This window comes from Oreochromis aureus, linkage group 11 (genome assembly GCF_013358895.1).
Source record: "Oreochromis aureus strain Israel breed Guangdong linkage group 11, ZZ_aureus, whole genome shotgun sequence".
Lineage (NCBI taxonomy): Eukaryota > Metazoa > Chordata > Actinopteri > Cichliformes > Cichlidae > Oreochromis > Oreochromis aureus.
In genome coordinates, this window is record NC_052952.1 from 4,217,868 (window position 1) to 4,242,608 (window position 24,741).

General features: G+C 41.0%; 2 protein-coding genes across 7 annotated transcripts in view; one reads left to right on the forward strand and one right to left on the reverse strand.

Annotated features, from left to right (window-relative positions):
- The window catches only part of ano10a (anoctamin 10a), a 46,102-nt gene extending 39,509 nt beyond the window's left edge, over positions 1–6,593 (forward strand). For both annotated transcript variants that reach the window (XM_039619575.1, XM_039619576.1), the window contains one exon: positions 4,446–6,593. In XM_039619575.1, coding sequence (XP_039475509.1) covers positions 4,446–4,487 — 42 coding nt within the window. In that variant the 3' untranslated portion in view covers positions 4,488–6,593. The remainder of the gene's footprint in view (positions 1–4,445) is intronic.
- Positions 6,594–7,232: 639 nt separating this feature from the next.
- The window catches only part of snrka (SNF related kinase a), a 65,243-nt gene continuing 47,734 nt past the window's right edge, over positions 7,233–24,741 (reverse strand). For 4 of the 5 annotated variants that reach the window (XM_039619572.1, XM_039619571.1, XM_031729493.2 and 1 more), the window contains exons 5-8: positions 20,347–20,481; positions 14,517–14,715; positions 14,091–14,188; positions 7,233–13,731 (exon numbers count right to left, since the gene is read on the reverse strand). In XM_039619572.1, the coding sequence (XP_039475506.1) occupies positions 12,585–13,731; positions 14,091–14,188; positions 14,517–14,715; positions 20,347–20,481 (1,579 nt within the window). In that variant the 3' untranslated portion in view covers positions 7,233–12,584. The remainder of the gene's footprint in view (positions 13,732–14,090; positions 14,189–14,516; positions 14,716–20,346; positions 20,482–24,741) is intronic. The other variant, XR_005614846.1, reaches the window with a different exon arrangement.

Consider the following 24,741-nt stretch of genomic DNA (forward strand, 5'->3'; position numbering starts at 1 on the left):
TAAGAATATTTATGCTGAGAGTTTTACAGATCCACAGAGTCTGTGTTTAGAAGTCAGGAGAATGTGTACATCCTATTTTTACACTTGGTTTTGCTTTGTTTGGCTTTTTTACACTCAGGTTGTTGCTATGTCACAACAAGACATCAATATATGACGAGTAGGAAGTGACACTGTTGCTATAACTCAGTGTGTCATATGCTACTGCCAAAGGACCCCTCATGTGTACATGTGATACACCAGTGGTTTTGGCACGATCCATGTTTGTGAGCCGGTTTGCCTTTAGTTTGGTCGGGCTGGCTGAGAGCCACAGAGCTTTTTAAACTCACTTAGTGAAACGGTTTTTCCAGCATGACAGCTGGACTAATTCACTTGAGAACCAGATCAATAAGAGAGTTCTAGGATTTATGGTTTAAGTTCATTAAATTTGAAAATCGGAAAGAAGTGTTTGATTAGACTAAAACGGAACATGAAGCTCTCTCCCTCATGCTACTCTATAGAATAATAATGTGGTGGGGTGAAATGCATTCAGACATAGAGGGTATCATAGTGTGTATGCAGCATGGACTTGTTTGGAGAACTTGTGCAAGGATCTCAGATTCCCACAGGAGATACTTGAGCCGACGGATTAGCAGCTTTCTTGGCTGCACTTCTTCAGCTACATGTCACCTTGCTCTGCACCACCATCTGAACACATCAGTCACAGCAGACTGAAGGGCCAGCACAAGATCCTGCCATAGTTTAACCCTGCTGTCATTAGGAAGAGAACTGGTAGATACGTGTCACACTGATGCCATCCATGTGGATACATGTCTGACTTTCCAGGGCTGCGTGTAGAGTGTTTTTCTGTAGCTCTGTTCTAAACACGGCACATACACACATCTAAACCCCAAATACTCCCATCTTTTGGGAGTATTTGGGGTTTTTTTAGCTCCTCCCTCAGGGTAGGTACTCTCAAGTACCTCACACTGTGTTACATCTGTATGATGTTTGATCTAGAGGTGTCCCCAGAGTTCTTTGGTCCCAAACAAAAATGTCTTTGTTGGTCACGTGTGTCGCGAGGGTTGACTCTGGTGTGGAAGGTGGGCTAGCTTATTTTAGCGTTTATTTTACTCATGCTGTAGCTTCAGTTAAACTCCACAGTAATGTAACTAGTCTGAGTTTAGGATCAGTGTAAGGTTAGAGTAAGGCTGGGCACTAATTATGGTAAAGGTTTAAATAAGTCGCTGTGAAATATCTAGTGTAACGCCCTCTAAACACATGGAGACACAACTCTGTGTGTGTTTGTGTGGGGTTTTTAAGTCCTGCTTTCTGTCCTTGCTGATGAATACTGACATGTTCGAACTATTAGCAGGGCTAGCAGTGGCTCTGGGTTCAGAGATGAAGGTCTGTAGACAGCACTGTGAGCAACAGATGATGTTTTATCTAAGATTTTCATCGTAATGAGCTGTGTTTGTATCAAGGCAGGATCTTGATTCAAACTGTCATTTGAATTGTTAATCTGTGGTTTTAGAATATAAAATGCGTGAAAAACCATTTTTCAAAAATATATTTGTTTTTCAAAATAAATGAATCAACTTATAGTTTCATTTTTTTGTTTTTAACAGGATATCCATTACTTTTACTTTTTATAAAAGCAGATTGTCTGAAAAGGCAAAACACATTTGTGTCGGTGTAGCTGTCAGCCTTTGAAGTAAATACTGTCTCCTCTAACAAGTAGGATAAACTGCAACAGTAGGAAGCAAACATCTTGTTATGAATATGATTGGAACACTTCAGTGCTGTATTCGAGGCAGTTGGTTGTCTGAAATAAATACACACCATGGAGTGTGACGCACTGCAACAAAAGCCACAGCCTTGCTTTAATGTGCTCAGCTGGACCTGTGCTAATAGTGTTTTTAGCCCTCAGTGTGGACACGGCATCACCGTCTTTGTCTGTCAGTTTATGCAAAACTTTGTAAGAACTACTTTGCTGACTCAAGACCACGTGTTCATACATATATGTACACTTTCTAGCTTTGATCATTCATCCTGCTTGTCAGTGTGAACATTTCACAGTCCATCCACCCACCCAGACCTCTAGCACGTCCTGGGTCTGCCCCAGGGTCTTCTCAGATCACATGTAAGGCATCCAGGAGGTATGCTGGTCAAATGTCAGAACCACCGTTATTGGCTCCTTTTTATTGTGAAGGAGTAGCAGCTCTATTCTGAGCTCTTATTGAATGACTCAGTTTCTTGCCCCATTGCTGAGGATGAGCTCAGACACCCTTTCTCAGCCACTTCTATCTGTAGAAGTACTTCTGTTTCACTTTTCCAGGCATTAGCTCCAGCTCATTGCTGTAGGTGAAGGGTAGGAATGTAGATCAACCACTAAATCGACAGATTCACCTTTGGGCTAAGATATCTGTAGACATGCTGCCCCAATCTGCCTGTCAGTCTGCCGATGACAGTGCCCTCTACTAACACAGCAACTCGTTCACTACCCAGAAAAAGCAATCCACCTTTATCTGACTAACAACAGTGGCCTGTCTCTGTCCTGGATGATGCAAGTATCCCTTATGTGGAGGTAACAATAAAACTGAATTATAATAATTAAACAGTTGAAAACTTATTTGCTACACTGTGTCCAGTCTGCAAGGATTACATTTAACTTGTATCATGTAAAACCAGGCTTTAGATTTTGTTTGCATTAGAATACATTAATTAACCTCTTGCCAGAAGCTCGGAGGAATTAGTTGATTAAAACATGAGTTTGCCAAGATCAGCATTAAGGGAAGAGGGACATCTTCAAAGTCCTGCGCAGTAATTTCTTAAAGTGTGACCTGGAACTGTTAAGGCCAGCTTGAACCAAAAACTGTCCGCACTATTAGACTACACCTCCATTTAGTCTGTATATGTCCTCATCTCTGTGCTCCTTTGTGACCTTGTGGAAAAAGTTCCAGCAGGCAGACCTGTGGGGTTTGGAAAGCTGTGACAAAATCAGATCTGTGACAGAGGATCAGGTTTTTGCTTACAGTGTAACTAAAGCTTGTAGATGAGCTACACTGTCCTGTGGTCCTCTTAGAGAAACATGTAGTTAGCAGAGCAGTAGTGATTTGTTGTTTTGCTTCTGTCTGATCCCGAGAGCCAGTCCTCACTCTCTGACAGGCTCCATCTGCAGGAGAATGACCAGACCCCGCAGCCAAACATGTAATAAAATGTGAATAAAAAAAATCCAGGTCCTCTCACTGCTCACAACATAATGTCATTTTAGGAAACAGAAACACTGTGGGAGACTTATAAAACAGGTACCACCATCCAATAAAGTAGAGTTTACATGAACCCTGCAGGGGAACATTGTGTGCAAGACTGAGAAATGGAAAACAAAGCACTTGTCATGGCTACCTTCCTTTTTCAGTTCAAACATCTCAACTCTTCCTACCATCATCTTTGTTTTCAAGCTGTTACAAACCAGAGCAACCCAGTCTTTAGTCTCAGATTATTTCTGAGCTACTTAAAGGGTTTGACTGCTTTGGGGACTACAAGCAACTACAAACACAGCTCCAATCAACATCATATTATTGTGGTGTAGAAAACCGTCTGCAAAGCAAACAGAGGTTGAAATATTTGTTCTTCACCTCAACAGTAACACTTCAGCGATCTGCAGAAAGAAAAAAATGACGCCAATGCAGAAGTGCCTTAAACCTGCATTTTAACTGAAAGCCACCAGATGGCGATAGCTGTGGTTGCAAAAAGACTTCCAGTCCCATAGGAGTCTACAGGAAAACAGCTTTCTGACTCGACCTCTATAGACACTTTTTCTATGAGGTTAAGGTCTTAATAAATGGTAAATGGCCTGTATTTGTATAGCACTTTCACTAGCCCCGCCTAAGGACCCCAAAGCGCTTTACATACCCAGTCATCCACCCATTCACACACAGGTGGAGGCAAGCTACAGTTGTAGCCACAGCTGCCCTGGGGCAGACTGACAGAAGCGAGGCTGCCATATCGCGCCATCGGCCCTTCTGGCCAACACCAGTAGGCGGTAGGTGAAGTGTCTTGCCCAAGGACACAACGACCGAGACTGTCCGAGCCGGGGCTCGAACCGGCAACCTTCCGATTACAAGGCGGGCTCCAAACTCTTGAGCCACGATTAATAACACAGTTTTATTCATATTTAATAAAACTTCAACAAATAATCCGTGGTAACTTTACTTTAAAGGTGAGCAGAGGAGCAAGTAGTTTCACTGCAACACTAAGAGTAAACGACTGCAGCAGCAGCAGCCTGCTAATGTCCAAAACTCCTTCCGACCAGAATTTAGTGTGAAGGACTAGCTCTGCTTTCATTCCACTAATATGAATACCTAACATGAGCTGCCCTTTTTATATTACTAACCACACATGCACACAGAGGGGGTTTTTTTTGCAGTAAACTGAATGAATGTTGCTGTTTGTCTTTTGTGTTTCAGAAAATGCTGGAAGCCTCACAGCTCAGTAAGACTATCCAGTGAGGAGGATGGGTGTGCCTGCAGATACTGATGATGACACACTGTGGTTTACATCACTGTTTTGAACTTCACTCTACATGTGTATGTATTTACAAGAACAAAAGTGTTACCTTTGGAGTTGCGTGGCTGTTGTTTTCCCCACTCCCTCCTCCCCCACACTGGTTTGCACTGTTAATCTGCAATATCTTCACTGCACCATTGACTAGTTTTACAGTTTTGTGACGCGTACATGACGGTTGATTCAGGTTCATTGCGGTGTACCAAATGTTATTACGTTGCTCTTTAAATTGGATGTACTGTAATGAGGTTTTGTGTTGCAGTGGTGTGTGTACAGGAGATGAGATAAATGGGTCATATGTTCAAATCACCGAGGGAGGCTGTACACATGATATACTGTAGAAAATATCGATTTTATATCCAAGTCTTTTGATTAAGTAATTTCTGTTCTGTTCTGTTGTTCTGCCGCTGAAGTCACTTTGGGTTTGGTTCAGTGTTCAAATGTTAAACTTTGTGAACTGCAGTTAGAATAAATAAGGAGTTCTAAGCCTTCAGGATGTAATAACTAATAACCACCTGACCTGATTGTATCTCACCTCAATTATTTAATCTGCTTTTTATCCTCAGCACAGAAAGTATGGAGGAAAAAAGGCCAAAAAGATTTAAAGGTCCAATGCAGCCTGAGCTCTAATTGTGAAATGAAATCACTGAATGATCTGTAGTAGTGCACAGAGCTGAATTTATTGTGTACTTTAGTTTTGGGGCCATAGTGTTGTACAGCTTGCATAAATACAGTACTGTGCAAAATTTTTTGGAGGTGAGAAAAAATGCTTTAAACAAAGAATGCTTTCAAAAATGGAAGTGTTATCATTTATTTTTATCAATCAACAAAATGCAGTGAAAAAGAGAAATCTAAATCAAATCAATATTTGGTGTGACCACCATTTGCCTTCTTCTAGGTACACTTGCACACAGTTTTTGAAGGAACTTGGCTGGCAGGTTGTTCCAAACATCTTAGAGAACTAACCACAGATCTTCTGTGGATGTAGGCTTCCTCACATCCTTCTGTATCTCCATGTAATCCCAGACACACTCGATGATGTTGGGATCAGGGCTCTGTGGGGGCTGTACCATCACTTCTTGTTCTTCAGTACGCTGAAGATGGTTCTTAATGACTTTGGCTGTATGTTTGGGGTCGTTGTCCTGCTGCAAGAATATATTTGGGGCCAATAAACAATCATTTATATTTCTGAAAGCATTCTTTGTCTACAGCATTTTTTCCACACCTGCCTAAAACCTTTGCACAGTACTGTACATAAATTTGGAAAAATATAAACATGTAATTTGGCCACAGTCCACAAAGAGTTTCCTCAAAGGCTGACTGAGAAAACACTAACAGTTCATATGGACTTTTTAGAGCTGCAGTGGAGCCTCAGGTTCTCTCTGCAGGAACATGCATTAAAAAAAATGAACAAAAAAAACCCATCCTGCATCCGGTTAGCATGCTATCCACGTCGAATAGTATGTGTCATTTACCTTGTGAAAGTCTGCTGAGATAAAGCAAGTGCTGAGAGCAACCTTTGTAATCTTAACGATTTTACTTTGAAATCTAAAATTTTGGTTTTATTTTTTATATTTTAATATGAATTTCACACGTGATCATTGAGTTAACCATGAAACCACGATCATCATACCTAAGTGGATTTGATCCTGATGTAAGTTAGTTTGGTCTGTAACATGGCAAAACTCTAAATTACCTTCACACATCAACTCACACAGAAGTCTTTAAAAGTAAAGTTTAGAATGCGCATTTATCAACATGACCGGTTCTTCAGTAAATGTTAAATCTCACGATATGATCCATGTCTTGGCCTTTGCTTCCATACCCAAGAGATGTTATTGAGCCGTCTTAGAGCGGGATGTGATGTTTTCAGCATATTATAACTATGGTGTTATTTTTTTTAAATGCACTCTTGTAAAACTCCCAGGTGCCTTGGAGTGCAATGCAGTCCCAAATATTTGCTTTTATATGCTCCATTTACATGGCAAAAAACATGTAACAGCAGATTTGAATCATCCCATGCTTGAATAAAGTCACAACCAAAGAAACCAGCTGTATCTGCTCTGCGTTTGTATTTATTGGAAATGTCCCATCTCAGTCCAACTGCTCTTTATTCCTGGTTGATGCCGTTTGTGAGGACAGGAAATGGAGAGCTCATAAAATGATCAACTCTGAATAAAGCTGTACCGCGCCATCTGCTCTGGAAACTTCTTGGTTACTTGAGCCGTAAGGCGGAGAGCTGAGGTTGCCAAACGTAGAGAGTAAACCTCCTCGGTGTCAGGCAGCCCGTTAATCACCACTTGCTGCTTTTCAACACCTTCACTGACCTGGATCACACATATGCTGACCCACACGGATTAAAAAGCTGTGCCTATTAATTGATGCTTTTACATTTTAATTTTTTTATTGTTGTGTAGTGACAGTACTACCCGAGCCCCTCTAAAAATGCCAGCTTGAACCAAGGTGGTGGACTAAGGAAGTGAGTAAATGGTAAAGCAGATCTGTGAAGCTTTAAGAGCCAGTTAATCTGGAATCTGTGAGGAACTCCAATCAAGAAACTATTGGTTATATTGATTTTCAAATCAGCGAATCATTTCTAATATTAACATTCTTGTCCACATTTTTTTTTCCCCACACGCCAAACTGGTCAGGACAGACATTTTAAAAAGAAAGACCCGGAGACTTGAGAGTAACAGACAGTTTTCCACATTTTATTTTTTGATATTACCATAGCTATATGTAACATCTGACAACAGGTATCAACTACAGAATAATACACTGAAGATTTGTCAGTTCCAACTCAACCATTTTTCTTCTTCTTCTGTTGCTTTTTGGTCCGGTTACATTTCTGCCCCTGATTCTCTCCTCAGTGTCATTGAATGTCAAACATTGAAACACATGCACGTCATTCACCTGGATACAGCTGAGTAAGACAACAGTCAAACAGACCCGACGGTATGAACAGAATCGTGTTGTTTTTCCTCACGCGGCTTTATTTTTTTTTTTTTTAGCTGAGACACCCATACGGTATTACTACAGTAATTATCATAAGGCTAGATTACTGTACAGCTATGCACCAAAAGGTTCACTCGGCTGTTCTAGATAAAGAGCACCGTATTTACAACTCTATTTACATTTGGTTTTTAAAAACAAATCTCAGACAACAACCAAAGAGAGAAAATATTTAAAACATTCCTTGTTTTTCGTTTTTTTTCCCGAGTCTGAAGCAGCTGCTGTGTGAGGCTGCACGAGTTTGGAATCTAAAAAAAAAAAAGAAGAAACTAATTAAGTGTTTCTGTACAGATAGCTGCAACACACGGTATAGCTTATTGCCAATGCCCTTAAAGAATTCCCCCATTTTCCCTTTCCTCTCTCTTACTTTCGTTTGTTTGTCTTTACAGCCAGCTCCAAAAGCCGGAAGGCGCGAGGCTGACTCGTGCGCGCTTCCTGCCGGTTTACCCAGGGCGTGCGCTTCTCAAAGCTTCACACCCGCCCACCCATCATAAAAAATAAAACATTTTCAAACATCAGATTGCTCAAAAAGATGTACAAGTTTTAAAAAATAAACTTTCTTTTTCACTGTATATACATACGCTGCACCCTCATGTACACTTAACTTTGGGGGGGCGTGAGTGCAGGCGGGACCACGGCTGCAGGACAACGCTGGTTAACCTGTGAGAAACAGCACGACTTCTGCACCCACTCCTCAAAACGTGCTCTGACTTTCATCTCAGTCACGATTGCAGACAAACGCGGTGTGACTGAAGTAACACACACAAACTCGTAATTTCAGGTGTTTCTGTATGGAGTCGGGTGTATGGTTTGTAGAGATGCAGCTCCTATTAAAAGGCACAAACTGACGATGGGGTTTTTCCCCTTTCTTTAATCACAGCTACTGACTGACACGTATCATTTAAGACAAATTGTCTACAAAACCGAACACAGAAACACATCTAAAAATCACTAAAACCTTTGTTTAAAGTGTCCAATGTCAGCAATTAAGAAATCTTTTAACAGATAGATGCTATTTACGAAAAAAAACAAAACAAAAACAGTGTAAAATGTCTAGGACATTCAACAAATCCTCCCAACTGAAGTACAGTGGAGGGAGCAACATGGTTTTGGCTGCTGGATGTCCTGAAGAAGAAACGTACGACAATAATGCAATGAAGGTGTTTTTTTCCCCCCTCTCTCTTCTCATCAGTCTTTCTTTTATTGGATAATTTCTCATTCAGCTACAATGTAACCAGATATGACATTCAGGAAAGTGACAGCATTCAGAGAATATAGAAACAGAAATGTGAGAGTTATGACTTCTGCTCCTAAACCCATAGAGCCAATCAACAATTTACAAAGTTCTGTTTCATCTATATCCTCCTGAGAACCGAGGGGGTGAAAAAGTATCTTTCAGTTTAACTTTTGTCCACTACAGAGGGCATGATGAATAAATCTTAACAGTCACCTCAAGTTGCTTTATATTGTTAAGACCCCGCAATATTCGAGAGAAAACTCCAGCAATCTGTTAATTCCCTATGAGCAAGCAAGAGACGATGGTGGGAAGGAAAATCTCCTTTTTAACAGGAAGAAACCTCCAGCTGAACCAAACTCAGGAGGGCCGGTCATCTGCCTAGAGCTACGTAGGAAAAACATATTGGACACAGAGGCATGGTGCATGCACAGTACAAAGATAACTGCAGGGTAACTGGGCGAAGTCACCAAAGTTTTAAAGCGGTGTTTATTTGTCTTGGCTGGTGACTGGTTTTTATATCTGGGCAAAAGCAAATTTAGATGGGGACTTCAAGTTAAATGGATTATTAAAGAGGTTCCAAGACTTAAATCTACAAGGGCTCTGATGTAACCAAGTACTTTTTTCTCTTCTACACATTTAGAAGAGAATATCAGTGCAGCAGTCCACAATGAGGCTGATATGGCAAAATAATAACAAAAAAATCTGATCAACAATTGGGTGCTGAGGTGTTTTAGCAAGACACGAAGACTGCTGTTTAATGATGACATCACAGAAATATGAAGCCTCACGGTATGTGATGACGACACAGTCAGTTCTAAAAGATATTTTGCAGAAACGTTTGTCCAGCATGAAATTTTCCTTTGCTTTTGGTGTGAAGGCACCATCAGAAGCAGCGTTAGGAAACACGATGGAGGTTGTTCTTGCGAAACAAGGTTCAACATAGTCAGAGGAGCTACTTTTTTCAAGCCTGCACTGAGAGATTCTGTTTAAAAGAAAGGCACGAGAAGTGTGTGTTATTGAGATGAACATTGGAGCACATTTTAGGAGGAGTTGCTGCAGAAATTCTGATCATTCTTCAGGGTTAAGCAGCTGTGTGTCTCTTGCAGCAACAGCTAGGTTAATGGCGGCCGAACCCAATATGTTCCGTCAATAAACAACACAAAATCATGTGAATAAAAAAATAAGAACACCTCATTTTAAATGTGTGGTCAGCAGGAACTCTTCCAAACCTGTTTGTTCATCTTGCTACAGTATCAATGCAATGCTGCCCTCACATACACACACTTCTTCCCACCAGCTTCTGTCTGTGTGTGTGTATTTTATTTAAAAGCTGAAAGCGTGCCGCCTCTGTAAAGAGACACTGGTACAGATTTAAAGGGTTATGACCAACAGTTTCCACCGAGCTCAATTCAGCAGAGGATACATGGTTCTTAAAAAAAGAACAGAAAACAGATTGTCTGAGTGCAATACAGAGCCCAGAGTGGAGTGAAAAGTCACCATCTCCTCTCCCCTCCATGGACAGAGGAGATCAGATATGCTGAACGGACTCAAACGAATGGAATCCACTTTATGTTTTTCTATTTATCATCAGTGATGTTACTGGCAGCTAACGTTCAGGTGGGAGCGAAGGTTCGAGGTAATGGAGGGAGAAGTGTGAGTTTGAGTTGTATCAATAAGCAGGCGTCCCCGTCCCTCTCCTCTGCCAGCTGCCTGCTATAGCTGCAACTGCAAGTTCTTGTTATTTCGATTTTTAAACCTGGAGTGTTTGGACCACTGATATATTGAGAAAGAAGCTTTGATTTGATGACAATCGGAAAAAGTTATGAGACTAAAGTTTTAATTTTACAAGGAAAAGGGTCAAAATATTACAAGTGAAAAAACCCCATGAAGTCAAAAATGGCCATTTTAAGAAGAAATTAAGTATTTTACAAGGTCAAAGGAGAAAGAAGTTACTCTTTAAAAAGGCCATAATAATTTAATTTTATAAGAAAAAAATATATATTTCAGCTCTTTAAAATAATTAGTATTGACAACTGTGTTAAACACTTTGAGCCTGCTGTAATCACTACATGTTGCTCTGATGTCCTCTCAAATTCACTCAGGGGGTCTGCTGAGATTATCAAATCTGTTGCTGACATGGAGAAGTTTTGTTTAGTTTTTTCTTTTTCGGTGTCTCAGTCTTGTGAATGGGAACCCAATCGGTCCACCCTTGAATTAAATTACTTTTAAGAATCAGCTGTTAGCAGCACAGCTAGCACAAATTGGAGTTGTTACTGAAAATCAATTAAATCTGGAAATCTGCCATCGTTGATGAATTATTTCCAGTAGCCCCTCCCACACCCACAGGTGTATGCTGTGCTGATTTTAGACCCCATGAAAAATGAGGCGCTTTTGTCCCCCCATTCAAATGAAAAACAGCTGAAATTTTCTACTATATTCAGTAAAGCTTTTTAAATGTTGTTTTGCTTGAAGTACTTATATGAGACTGATCAATCATTCTGAGTGAGCTGGTCCCACGAAAGTGGTAATGTAAACCAAACTGTCACTGTACCCTTGAGTTGTGTAAAAGCAGTAGTTTTCCAAGAACATCTTCCTGAAAGCTGCAACGCCACTCAAAATTTCTGACTTCCAGACTAAACTACTAAACTGCACATCAGTTATTTAAGACCTTTGTAAAGAATGATTTACCTTCTTGTCACAGTGGATGAATCAAATGTATACAAGTTTTGTTTTGTTTTTTTTGCACCTGCACATTTGCTGCATGCTGACTGTAAATAGGTTATTTCATTGTTCCATTTACCCATCTGTTGGTATTACTTCTTATCTAGCTCCAGCTGATATTTATTATCACCTATTTTCTGATATTATTGTGAATTTTTGTTAGAAATAGTGAGCCAAAAATGTTAAGAAATTCAACTTTGTCTATATTAACCATCTTTCATTCTTTGGTTGACAAAGTGAAAGATTCTGTAATATGTTTTCAGTGAACCCTACAGGAATATAGTAGTTATAATAATGACCTTCTCCTAGAAAATGTAAACTTTATCTCAGAGTACAATCACTTTTTCTTCCCAACTTTCTCATGCAATTACAACTTTTATATTTACAGGTTTGTAAAATTACAATTTTACCTCGTGGTATTTTTCCTTTTTTTTTTTTTTTTTTTAATTTACACTCCAATAAATACTTCTCAAAATGCTTTTCACAGTGGCCCTAATGCTCTGCTCTTTAAGTGGACCTATTCTGCCTTTCCTTCTTTTCTCATAAAGGTGCTGTTACATGAAACAGTACCTTTATGGGTAAAGGGTGACCTAACTAGTATGAAGTCAGTTAAATTAAAAAGGATAAGTAAGGATTATTTTAAACAGTGACTCATACAAAGCCGCTCTAATAGAATCCACGAATAAAAACCACAAAGCTGGAAATGAGCAGAACAGGTCCACTTTAAATGCGAGCCTCCTTATTTTAAATGCTCTAATACAGATCATTTAGAATGTCAAAGTGCAGTCAGGACACATAAAACGAGAATATAATGAAAAACATAAAAACACTAATAGACATTTATAATCACCCCAACAATTGGTAGGGAGCAGAGCACGGAACAAAAAGTGACAGGAGAGGTGGCCAGCTGAGAGGCAGGTGGTTGTGCGAGCTCAGCTACCTGCTACAGCAAACTAGACAGCAAGGTTCAAAAGCAGAGTAGTGTTCAAAGAAACTACCTGAAGCAGGAGGGGAAGAGTGACTGAGAAAACTTGGTGTCGGTGGGTCATGGTCCACAGGGTGTCAGCGAGCTTCAGATGACCTGGCAGCAGCTGGCTGGAGCTGAGGTACAGAGCAGGCCATCCCTGGAGCCTCCACCTCGCTGGATGTTGACAGAGATGGTCTTCTCGCACAGAGGTAGTTGAATCACGCTGTTCTTCAGGGTGCTCAGGTTGCTGTGAGTGTTCCTGCCACCCGGGCCGCTGTGCGGCGCCGTTTTGCGGTTGTGGTGGTGTTGTGTGGCGTGGGTGCGAGGCAGGCCGGTGATAGTGGTAGTGGGGAGGGTGATGGTGTCCAGGCTCCCGGTGGACCCGATGCACATCCTCCAGGTGGACTTCTCCTGGATTTTCACACTCCCTCCTGAGAGGCTACGGGGGTCTATGATGAATTTCTCCCCACCCCCTCGACCACCCCTCCCAGCGTGGTGGTGCTGCAGCTGTGAGCTAAGGCACAAGCTCATCAGCTTGAGACTCTCCACCAGCTCAGCGCTGCGGCTTGCAGTGCGCGAGGCCCGGGGCTGAGAGCCGAGGGACGGGTTAGTAGTGCTACTGTTGTTACAACAACTGGAAGGGCTGTCTTGTCCTTTATTACCCCCACCCCCTCCCCCACCCCCCCCTCCTCCACTGCCACTCTGACCTCCCCCGTTACCTCCCGCTCCAGGACTCCCCCTGTCTGGGCCAGAGGAGCCTCCTCCCTCTGTGGGGGGCTTCCCCTGCCCTGAGCTGCTGCCTCCACCGTTCCCCCCCTCGCTGCCAGGTGGCCCTTCACTGCTGTCCCTCCTGTTCCAGCTGTAGCCGAAGCCTGAGTCTTTATCCAGGCGCCTCCGGTGGCTCTCGGAGTCGTCGTCGCTCGTCTCAGAGCTTGAGCATGACGAGCCCCTTCCCTGACTCTTGCGCCGATGATAGCGCTTCTGCGTGGATCCCGGGGACGACGACGAGCTCAGAGTGCCGGCGTTCCCGGCCATGTTCATTTTGAGACGGCTGAGTTTGGGCGGCAGACCCTCATCCATGTCGAAGTCATCGTCAGACTCTCCCTCCTCTTCAAAGATCTGGTTGAGCACTGGGGCACTCTTCCTGGACGTAAGGCGGTTGGTGATGGAGGGGGGCTTCCGCCGCAGGATCACCTGAGTTGGTAGGGGAGACGGGTCCTGCTCTTCCTCCTCCTCTTCATCCTCCTCCACTCTGCCAAACAATCAGACATGACTGAGTTGACATTAGAATAAAACCACAAAGCAATGACAAAAAACTCGATCCTCTGTTTTATCCTCAGTTGCTCGATGGATCATTTGCTCTGTTAGACTACAGGGAGGACGGGACTATTACAGCTGCCATCTTCAGACGTCTCATTTTGTCTAGTTTCTGAATAAAAGTTCAAAATTCAATTTCTGACATAATACAAAGAAATTTAGCCTGAACATTTAAGAAGATACGAAATGCACTCATTGAAATAGAGTACAACTTATTGTTCTGCTTTCAGTTTTAGGGATACTGAGGACACAAAATAATGTTTCACTGTTGAAAACTGAGTCCAGAGATCAGACCTGAACAGGCAGGTTCGCTGCTTAGCTGCTGCTGAGGTGGAGGGAGTGGGAGCCCTGATGGTGCCGGGAGCAGGACCTGAAGCAGCAGCACACACTCCCTGAGGCAAGAAGAAAATACAAGAGCATGGGCATTAAAACAGGGTCCAAGTATGATCAGCTGCACTGTTTACAACTGAGAATAAGAAAGTAGCTGCAAATTGTGCTCTGTTCTGAAAATGACTCTCACTGCTGCTGTCCCTGCCTTTAGGCTTTACATACATACCCATGTGTAAAGTTTGAGGACCCAGAAAAGAACCACACACACAAATAGAACAAATTACAACAGAGGCAATAACAATCCTATTTACTCTCAGATGGTCCTACTAGCACTCATGTATTAAAAAAAAAGCTTCATTTGACACAGACAAGGGATGATGATGACTGTACCTGTGCCGACCCTGGAGAGTCAGTCACCGTGCTCTCTTCGCGTCTGCCCAGCTCCATCATGGCTTTAGAGCGATGTCCATTGAGCAAGTTCTCTGCACTGCGAGCAGGGGACTGAGGGCCTCCTGCGTGAGAGATGGATGAAGCTGCTAAACTGTCCTCGATATCCTGGTGCATATCTACTCTGGTGGGCCAGGACTGCCTGTAGAGAAAAGAAAGAGGATTGCGTCATCAGTTGATACGTTTTCTTTGATCTTCAAAAGACTTTATAGTCAATTTACAGGGAGTGCAGAATTATTAGGCAAGTTGTATTTTTGAGGAATAATTTTATCATTGAACAACAACCATGTTCTCAATGAACCCAAAAAACTCATTAATATCAAAGCTGAATGTTTTTGGAAGTAGTTTTTAGTTTGTTTTTAGTTTTAGCTATTTTAGGGGGATATCTGTGTGTGCAGGTGACTATTACTGTGCATAATTATTAGGCAACTTAACAAAAAACAAATATATACCCATTTCAATTATGGGTCAGTGAAACCAATATAACATCTCCACATTCACAAATATACATTTCTGACATTCAAAAACAAAACAAAAACAAATCAGCGACCAATATAGCCACCTTTCTTTGCAAGGACACTCAAAAGCCTGCCATCCATGGACTCTGTCAGTGTTTTGATCTGTTCACCATCAACATTGCGTGCAGCAGCAACCACAGCCTCCCAGACACTGTTCAGAGAGGTGTACTGTTTTCCCTCCTTGTAAATCTCACATTTGATGATGGACCACAGGTTCTCAATGGGGTTCAGGATCAGGTGAACAAGGAGGCCATGTCATTAGTTTTTCTTCTTTATACCCTTTCTTGCCAGCCACGCTGTGGAGTACTTGGACGCGTGTGATGGAGCATTGTCCTGCATGAAAATCATGTTTTTCTTGAAGGATGCAGACTTCTTCCTGTACCACTGCTTGAAGAAGGTGTCTTCCAGAAACTGGCAGTAGGACTGGGAGTTGAGCTTGACTCCATCCTCAACCCGAAAAGGCCCCACAAGCTCATCTTTGATGATACCAGCCCAAACCAGTACTCCACCTCCACCTTGCTGGCGTCTGAGTCGGACTGGAGCTTTCTGCCTTTACCAATCCAGCCACGGGCCCATCCATCTGGCCCATCAAGACTCACTCTCATTTCATCAGTCCATAAAACCTTAGAAAAATCAGTCTTGAGATATTTCTTGGCCCAGTCTTGACGTTTCAGCTTGTGTGTCTTGTTCAGTGGTGGTCGTCTTTCAGCCTTTCTTACCTTGGCCATGTCTCTGAGTATTGCACACCTTGTGCTTTTGGGCACTCCAGTGATGTTGCAGCTCTGAAATATGGCCAAACTGGTGGCAAGTGGCATCTTGGCAGCTGCACGCTTGACTTTTCTCAGTTCATGGGCAGTTATTTTGCGCCTTGGTTTTTCCACACGCTTCTTGCGACCCTGTTGACTATTTTGAATGAAACGCTTGATTGTTCGATGATCACGCTTCAGAAGCTTTGCAATTTTAAGACTGCTGCATCCCTCTGCAAGATATCTCACTATTTTTGACTGTTCTGAGCCTGTCAAGTCCTTCTTTTGACCCATTTTGCCAAAGGAAAGGAAGTTGCCTAATAATTATGCACACCTGATATAGGGTGTTGATGTCATTAGACCACACCCCTTCTCATTACAGAGATGCACATCACCTAATATGCTTAATTGGTAGTAGGCTTTCGAGCCTATACAGCTTGGAGTAAGACAACATGCATGAAGAGGATGATGTGGACAAAATACTCATTTGCCTAATAATTCTGCACTCCCTGTATACTCTCCTCAAGTGACTTGGATAGTTATTTATACAGAATAGATCACTCAAATATAGACACCTAGAGAAGACAGGGACAACACAGGGATTACACTCTTGACTTCAAAATGTTATACTGCTTGAATAAGATCATTACAGTATATAAGTGGGAAGAGATTTTAACTGGAGACATATGACGCAGGGTGCTTTTTTGGTCATCCAGTGCAATCACTTGCAGCAGTATCCAACTGTAGGTAATTAACAGTGAGGGCTTAGGGTTTGGAGCTATGAGCATCTTTATCATTTTAACTATAAACAGGGTCCAATGTTTTGATCAAAATGTTCATCAGTGTTTGTAACCGCCAGACTAGATCATCTGGTTCACGGGTTATTGACCGTAAAACAACAAATGTGACCTTCACCTTAAGTACAGTTTGGCTGAAGAGAGCATTAAATTCTTTATCGATTAACTGACTGAACAACTTTATTTTGGTCCGACTATATAGCAGCTATATTTATTAAAGCTACACTCTGTTATATGGCAGCATCTGTTCCTTTTAAGTTACTATAAATTGATGTGGTAAACATTTGGATGTGGCTCTACTTTCTCTGTTATGGACGAGCGTGCACACAAACACAAAGTGGGATTACCTTCCTGGAGTCTAGAACAAGTAGACTAACTATATCAAAAGAATCATTCAAAATAAGCAGGGCCCCCCAAAAAAGTTCAGGATCGATAAATAAAGGTTTTTAAATAGAAAGCAAGGCTGAAATTAGCTCGTGTCTGTAGATAAATGAATGAATGATAACTGATTTTGGAAAATGTTTAATGGAAATCATGGCTCTTCTTTTCAAATCAGGTTGACGAATCCAATTTCAGGTCATTACTGTGCTTTATTTATTTTACCATCCTCTAATAGAGCTGCCACAAAGGCCACATTGTATCTTTTTTCATTGTTAGCTAAACCACAGCCTCTCTATTCGGTGGTATAATGAATAATGCACTGATGAAACACAGTCTGTATGTGGAAGAAAAAAAGAAAGGAGCTTGTAAAGCAGATTAGTCAGTGATGCAGGGCAGAAAGACCTGTGAATGTCAGCCAGTGAAAATCGGAATATTCTTAGTAAAGTAAGACAGATTTTGGCAATAATACAGTTGTAACTAAAGCTCATGTTATCCGAGTAACACCAAATATAGTTTATAGAGTGTTTCAAATCAAAGAACAGTCATTATTCAGTATGCAATCTGTTATACAGTTTATCCCATGAAGTGTCTCTATTAATAATGTAATTTCAAATCTGTGTTTTTACATCATCTGCATGTCACCCACAGCTCAAAATGCAGCTCAATTCTTCTTCACAAACAAGTGTACAGGACTTGGATCATTTCTGTGTCTCTGGCAGAAAACCATTTTGATAAGCGAAAGATACGATGTGTATGCTTCCTTCTTGAGAAAAACACGATCAAACTTCTAACAACTGCAATTCTTTTAATGGCCACTTGAGACTGGGTTCAAAAGTGAGCTAGACTCCATGTTAAAATACAGACATGCGCACAGCCTGGTACACAAAAGGAATTTGTCTCTAGTTTGTTTCACCCCTTATAGCTCAATGGATGTCGATGGATAAATGGTTTTAGAACTTGCCTAAAGTTAGGCCTTTCCACTCATGACTGGAGTCATTGAACTGGACATCTCTACCACATGCTACCGTCAGTAATTTTTTGTCTCCGTTTTGGTGAATGAAATTCTAGTATTTTATTTATTTAACACTAACTAAACATTCCCTTTATTTTAAATATACTGAAAACATGTTGGCTTTGTCATTGGCAATCCCAGATCCTTTTTTACAGGCCTTTAGGAATTAATGCATTTACACTAGGCTGGCACACTATCTGCATTAAGTGACAAACAGGGTTCAAGTAAACAGTTCTGCATTAAAAAAAAAAAAAAAAAAGCATCACAGAGATAATGAGCACAGTAGAGTTCAAGCTGTGTGGTTTGATTTACTGATTGTTATGGTATTAACATTGTAGGGTAAGTGAGTTTTATTGTTTTCTTTTGCTTGCTGTATCCATAATGAGTATAGCCTTTGTTCAGGCTACCGGCTGGGAAAGCCAGAGGCACTGATCATATTGGCAGGCACAGAAAAACTTGAGTTTAGTAGTTTACTTTTTATGCTAGAATTAAGTCTCTCTTTCTTTTTGTTTGACTGTTAAATGTGCATTAAATCATGAATCAGTATCTTTTAAACCAGTGTTAAACTATATTTGTTAAACTGGTCACTGGTTCTCCTTCTGGCTGAATCTAACCTTTAACTGGCTGTATGTTTGGGGTTAGCATCACCGGAGAGCACCACGAGAGCAAAACTTTCTAAACATCCAAGACTTTATTTTAAATGCTACTTGTGTGTTATATTTACTTTCCAAGAAAATTAATTTAAAAAAATTAAGTCTTTTTGTATTTGTGTAATGATTCTAAGTGAGCAAATATTACATATATCAGTGTCATCTTACATAATGGCCTAAAATGATACCGACATGGAGAAATTCAGAGTGTTGTTATGTCACCTCAGGATATGCACAGATATATATTAGATCCGTTGCCTTTGAACTAACAGCTTTATTTGAAGAAAAACAGCCTGGTGAACCCACTCCTGGAAGTTAGTGCTCACATGAAGGAGGTGAAACAAACAGTGAGGCAGAGCAATCCCCGAGGGCACACTTATGTGTCCATAAACAATTAATCCCACAAGAGAAGTCGCTCTGCTTCTGCTTACTTGAAATTCCATTTGCACAGGAAGCATGTCCCATTCATACAAGCACAGGCAACCATGTAGAGATGAATACATCTAAGGGTAAACACCAGTAACAATAACAGTTTCCATCTAGTTCCAGAAAGTTAAAAAACTTTTAGCCTGAGCCCTCTTTAAAAAAAACAGTCCCTGGTTTGTGTACATCAGGCCACGGATCAGTAACACAGGAGATGAGTTAAATGGAGTCACAGTCAAATGGAGAATCTGATAAAGATTTGATCTCTCAGTTTTTCTAGCAGCAGATAATGGCATCCTGATTTCACACACTGATACAGGTACCAGCTATGCAGGCCTAGAGATCATCATCAGCTCAGTATTCAGCCAGGTCACTGTTGCTACATACGCAGCACTGAAAATGTGATGACCCAAGCTGCTGTTTATATCATGTATCCGAGCTTTTTCAGCCATGAGCCCTTAAATACCTGTTGTTCCCAAATCTATACAATGATACAAACCTTGTCTTGCTACTAACTCAATGTTTTACTTTGGTTCTGTGTAGGTAGCAATGAGTGTTAAACCTAAAGCATTTCACAGACTCAGAACTGGATAGGGGAATGTGCAGGGAGTTTTACAACCACAGCAGTCCCGCTGAAGCCTCCTCACTCTTCTCTTCTGTATTTGTTCCTCTCCTTTGTCTCTCTTCCTTTTATAACCAAAGGAACAATGTTGGCAAGGCAACAAAGAGGAAATACTTGGGACAGCTAAAGGATGAACCAGGATATGTTCTCAGTTTTTAGTGATATGACAGCTGGCTGGATGGGAGCCTTTTTCACTTTAGAATTAGAAAAAATTGCAGTAATGGAAAAATCAAGACAAAGGGTGAGCTTTAAAAGGTTGTGAAGAATATGCTAATGACTTAGACCACCTCCTCTGCACCGTCCCCCCTGAGCTCAGCAGGTGGAGGCTCAGTGAACCCAGAAATGGAAATGAAACCTTTAGAGATCTACCTAGTCTTAAGTAATTGTGGCTGAGCGCTGCAAAGTGGAGTCAGACAGGTTGCCGTGTGAGGCAGCTGAGAGAAATAGGTCAGTTGCCCTCTTCTGGGCTCATACCATGACTTAGACACTCATTATGACCACGAGCAGTGATATTTTGTTACTCACGCTCTCGACTAGGTTGCTAAAATATCAGAATTTTTGTGCACGCAAGAGAAGGGTCATTTCCTTTCTTTAGGAGTGTTTGAGTTTTTAGCTGCTCTTTACCTGAAGTGTGCCTTGATGTTGCTGGGACTTGAAGAGCGGGTCTGCACATCCTTCTCCTGCTTCTCCCTCAGGATTCTTTCTGCTAGCAGGTAGTATGTAGCTGTGATGTGGTTGTATTTGTTGGTCTCTAGGGCTCTGAAACAACAAATCACACTTTAGGACCATATAAAGTAGACAGCATGTTGGATTTTAAAAAAGGGACAGAGTTGAGAACTCATTTTAGCTCTACATTCTAACTTCATCTCAAGCAAGTTGAACCAGTAAAACCACCACATAACAATGTATATTTAAAAAAAAAAAAACCCCACTGAACATAGTTTTGCTTGCATGTGTAAAGTGTAAGGACGTATAAGTGCATTCTGAAAATATTCACTTGGGCATTAGCCGAAGTTTTCTGAAAGCTGAAACCAAAAGACCAAGTGAAACATGCTTCTCTAAGCATTTACCAGATAACAGAAGTTACAGGTGATCAATTTACAAAAAGCCTGAGATACACTGAGACACATAAGTGCAATTTCAAAAAAGAAAATCCAGTTTTTCCTTTTTCTGTGGAGTTGTGACACACAGGGCCCATCATTTTCAGACAGTGAACTCAACAATTGCGCTGTAAAGATCACAAAGTCCCCCAACAGTGCTGCATTTTGCACAGACGCCACACAGACGATTATGGCGCATATATATATTTTAGGTATTATATGTGTAATTGAACGTCCTTACACTGACAGAAAGAGGAGTTTCACTCATCCGGCCCACTTAATTAAAAGGTGTGCTGTGTGAGGCCCTTAATGTAAAATGACTTTGACGATGACGCTGGCTTAGAGGAATGAGCTCTCTACATTTACATTGCACCTCTGACAGCAGAACGATCTTTGAGATTCACAACCAGACACTAAAACAGGCAATGTTGTCAGAGTAATCCTGGGAATGCACAGGGTGCGCATCTATGACATAAGAGTATATGAATTGGTTTTGTCCTGCCCCTTGCATAATTTCATAACTGGGCCATTTATTCTACAAAGGGTTTTTGAAACTTGTTGGTACACTATGAGTTTCCTGTGTCTCACTTTTTCCTTTCCTCATATACTGTGTGCAGTGCAGTTGATGGGTGTGTGTTTTTTGAAAAGGGACACAGCACAAAGAGTTGGTTCTGAAACACAGTGCAGTGCATTTGGTAACAACATCACTGAGATATAATTAGCCAGTGAGACTGCAGTTTCACAGTAAGCGCTTCCCCTCATGTGGTCGACTCCTACAGAATTATATTGAACTAATTTTAATTTCACACAAAGCAGCTCAAAACAACAGGAAAATGTTTAAAGAAGTACACCTATTTTAAAACGGTTTTATGTATTCAGTGGGTATCAGCCTACTTTGTTCATTGATGTGGATTACTGTAAGCCTCTTTGCTGTGTGTGAATGACGTGGAGTGTGATTCCGTGCTTTTGCTGGTACAGGTTGTACAGTGTCTCTCCCTGTCTAGCTTTATCTACAGTTCACCACAAAAACTAAGTTCATGTACATGTCGGACTTGAAACTAATAAATCTTGAACAAACAATCCTTTAACTCAAGCCAGGGAAGTAGAGAAGTCTTTAAAACCATGGTTAAAACTAGAACAAGAGCCCATGTCTACACCATCCGAATTTGCACAAGCTTGGTGAACAAGTTAGACATAAATATACACTTTAACATTACGTTTTCTCATGGTGCTAATCAATATACAGTGCATATTACTATCAAACAGAGCTATCACACCCGCTAAGGTCTGCATTGTTGTGATTTATAGTTTCATTTCTGGGACTGTGCACATCAGGATACAGCCTAAGGTTCAGCTTAAAATCTAGGCTTATGCTATAGCTTTGCCTACACTGTAGACTTGCAGTACACTATAAATACAGCATCTCTCATTACTCAGTGTGCAAAGATGCACCTAAGCCAATATATGTCTGCACTTCACTATCAGTGTTGAAGCAGACTGATAACACTACATTAACTGCAGCATTAATTTGTAAAAATAAATAAATAAATAGTAATTTCCTCTGGCTATTTCTGTTAATAAATGTGCTGCCTCTCCTTTTTTTTTTTTTTTCTTTTTTTTTTTTTTAAATCGAGTGTATTATAGTTTATTAAAATCTTGTTCTCAGGGCTGTTACTGAATGAACACACTTGTTAAAGCGGCGTTCCACATTAGAAGCCATTTATTTGTCACAGATGCTTTGAAGCTAATGGCTGGTCGCTTGTCGACATTCCATGCTCCGGTTGCCTAGGTGACTCTCTTAATGATGTCAGTCAACAGTATTCTTCACTTTCAAATTTATCTCAGGTCCCGCCCACTTCATGTTGCCTGCAGTCATTTCGCCCGTAGTCCCTTGCACTCATAGAATGTCATTCACTTTCTACCTGATCACCATGTCACTGTGTTTAGATTTAGAAGATGCAGCATCAATCTGCTGCATGAAACGTCAACTCATGAAAGAGGAGCGTGGAGGGTGTGGATTAAAGCCTAATTGCAGTAACACGACATCACACACACTGACACAACACATCCATCAGAAATCAATGCTCCCTACAAAAACAGAAAATATTTGCAGCTTTCATAGAAACAAAGAACTTGATCTGACAGTGCTTCAGTAACTCAGTATTGAATAGAGCAGGGGTGGGGGAACTCCATACCTCAAGGGCCGGTGTCCTGCAGATTTTAGGTGTGTCCTTGATCCAACACAGCTGATATAAATGGCTAAATTACCTCCTCAACATGTCTTGAAGTTCTCCAGAGGCTGGTAATGAACTAATCATTTGATTCAGGCGTGTTGACCCAGGGTGATACCAAAAACCTGCAGGACATCAGCCCTTGAGGCCTGGAGTTCCCCACCCCTGGCATAGAGAAAAGTCAAAACACTGATGTTGCATTTGGGTACCACCAAAATATGATCTTTGTTTCCTGCTAACATATGTAATGCTCAGGGCTCAACTTTACAAAGTAGAAAGCTATTAAAACTAGCACCAGTATGAATTAACACTGTATTAACTGTATGCTCACTGCATCTGTTACAAAGACCAATTCTGAGAAAACACATGGACAGTTACTTTTCTGTCGTTGATATTTTTACTCAGTGTTGTATTAGTACTTTTACTTAAAAGCTGCTGTGCAAACCTGCTCCTAGCTTTGTCACCATGATAGAGCTGCAACCTTCTTTACTACTGGTTGATATAACTGCAGCAGCACGGTGGGGGTTTGACCCCTGCTGGGTTATTTTTATGTGGTGTTTACACATATCCCTATGCCTGCGAGGGCTCCTTCCATATATTCCAGTTTCCTCCCACAGTGCAAAGACATGCAGCTGGTTAACTGGTACTAAAGCAGCTGTGGGTGTGAAATATAGAATAAAACACTTTATGCATGCATGAATAAATGTGACTTGTGGTCTAAAATGCTTTGAATGGTCAATTAGTCTAGAAAAGTCTTATAAATATGCCAGTTCATTTGCATGTTTTGGAACATCTCCACATACTTAGAAACCTAACCACTGCTGATAAGCTTCATCATAACTGTGTGGAACTCTACTGGCAAGGTCTTCATTTATATACAACTTTAAATCAACAAAAACAAAAAAAGAAAGTCTCAATGCTTCTTTCTCTTCAAAGGCTAGCATCCCCACACATACAGAAATATTCTTTATTCTATTACACCACAGGTAATATCTTCACAGCAGAAGGTAGCAGTGAACTGCAAGTATGTCAGAAACAAGTGTGAACTTGAACTCCTGACTCTGCAATCAACAGCTGTTCTGTTTAATTCCTCTTATGTTCTGCTTCTCAGCATGTAAGCACACACCAGGCTTCTCTGAGGGCTGGAAGGTAAAGAGCTGATGCTTCTTTGAGTTAAACATCTGTCAGGATGCTCTGGGCTTTGTGCTGATGCGTGCTGTGTTATTTGGGTCCTTGTACAAGTGTAGAGTAAAGTGAAACAGGTTTCACAATGGCAGAAAAATGTTGTGACTGCTTAGTGCCATGGTGTCGTTTTTATTAAAGTTTCAAAAGTTATAGGCTAATCTGTTCATTGACCCCCTCCTTAAAAATAAAAATAAAAAAGCATCAATCGGCACTGATGATGCTTGTGTTTGTCTAATGAGTTCCGTTATAAACCCAAGAAAGGTTTCCTGATGAGTTTGCAAATGATATCAGTTTTGAAGTAAGAGACAATTTCCCCTTAATCACTTACTTTTAAAATTAAGTGCAGCCAAAACATTTATGGCTTCACTGAACAGCATTTTATAAAAAGAGGTTCTAAAAAGGCAAACAGCTCCCCTAACTACAAATGCTCATCAGTAAAATCTTTAAAGCTCACTCCAATGACTTGTGCTCTGAGTGATCACTAAGAGCAGAGAAAACCGTAT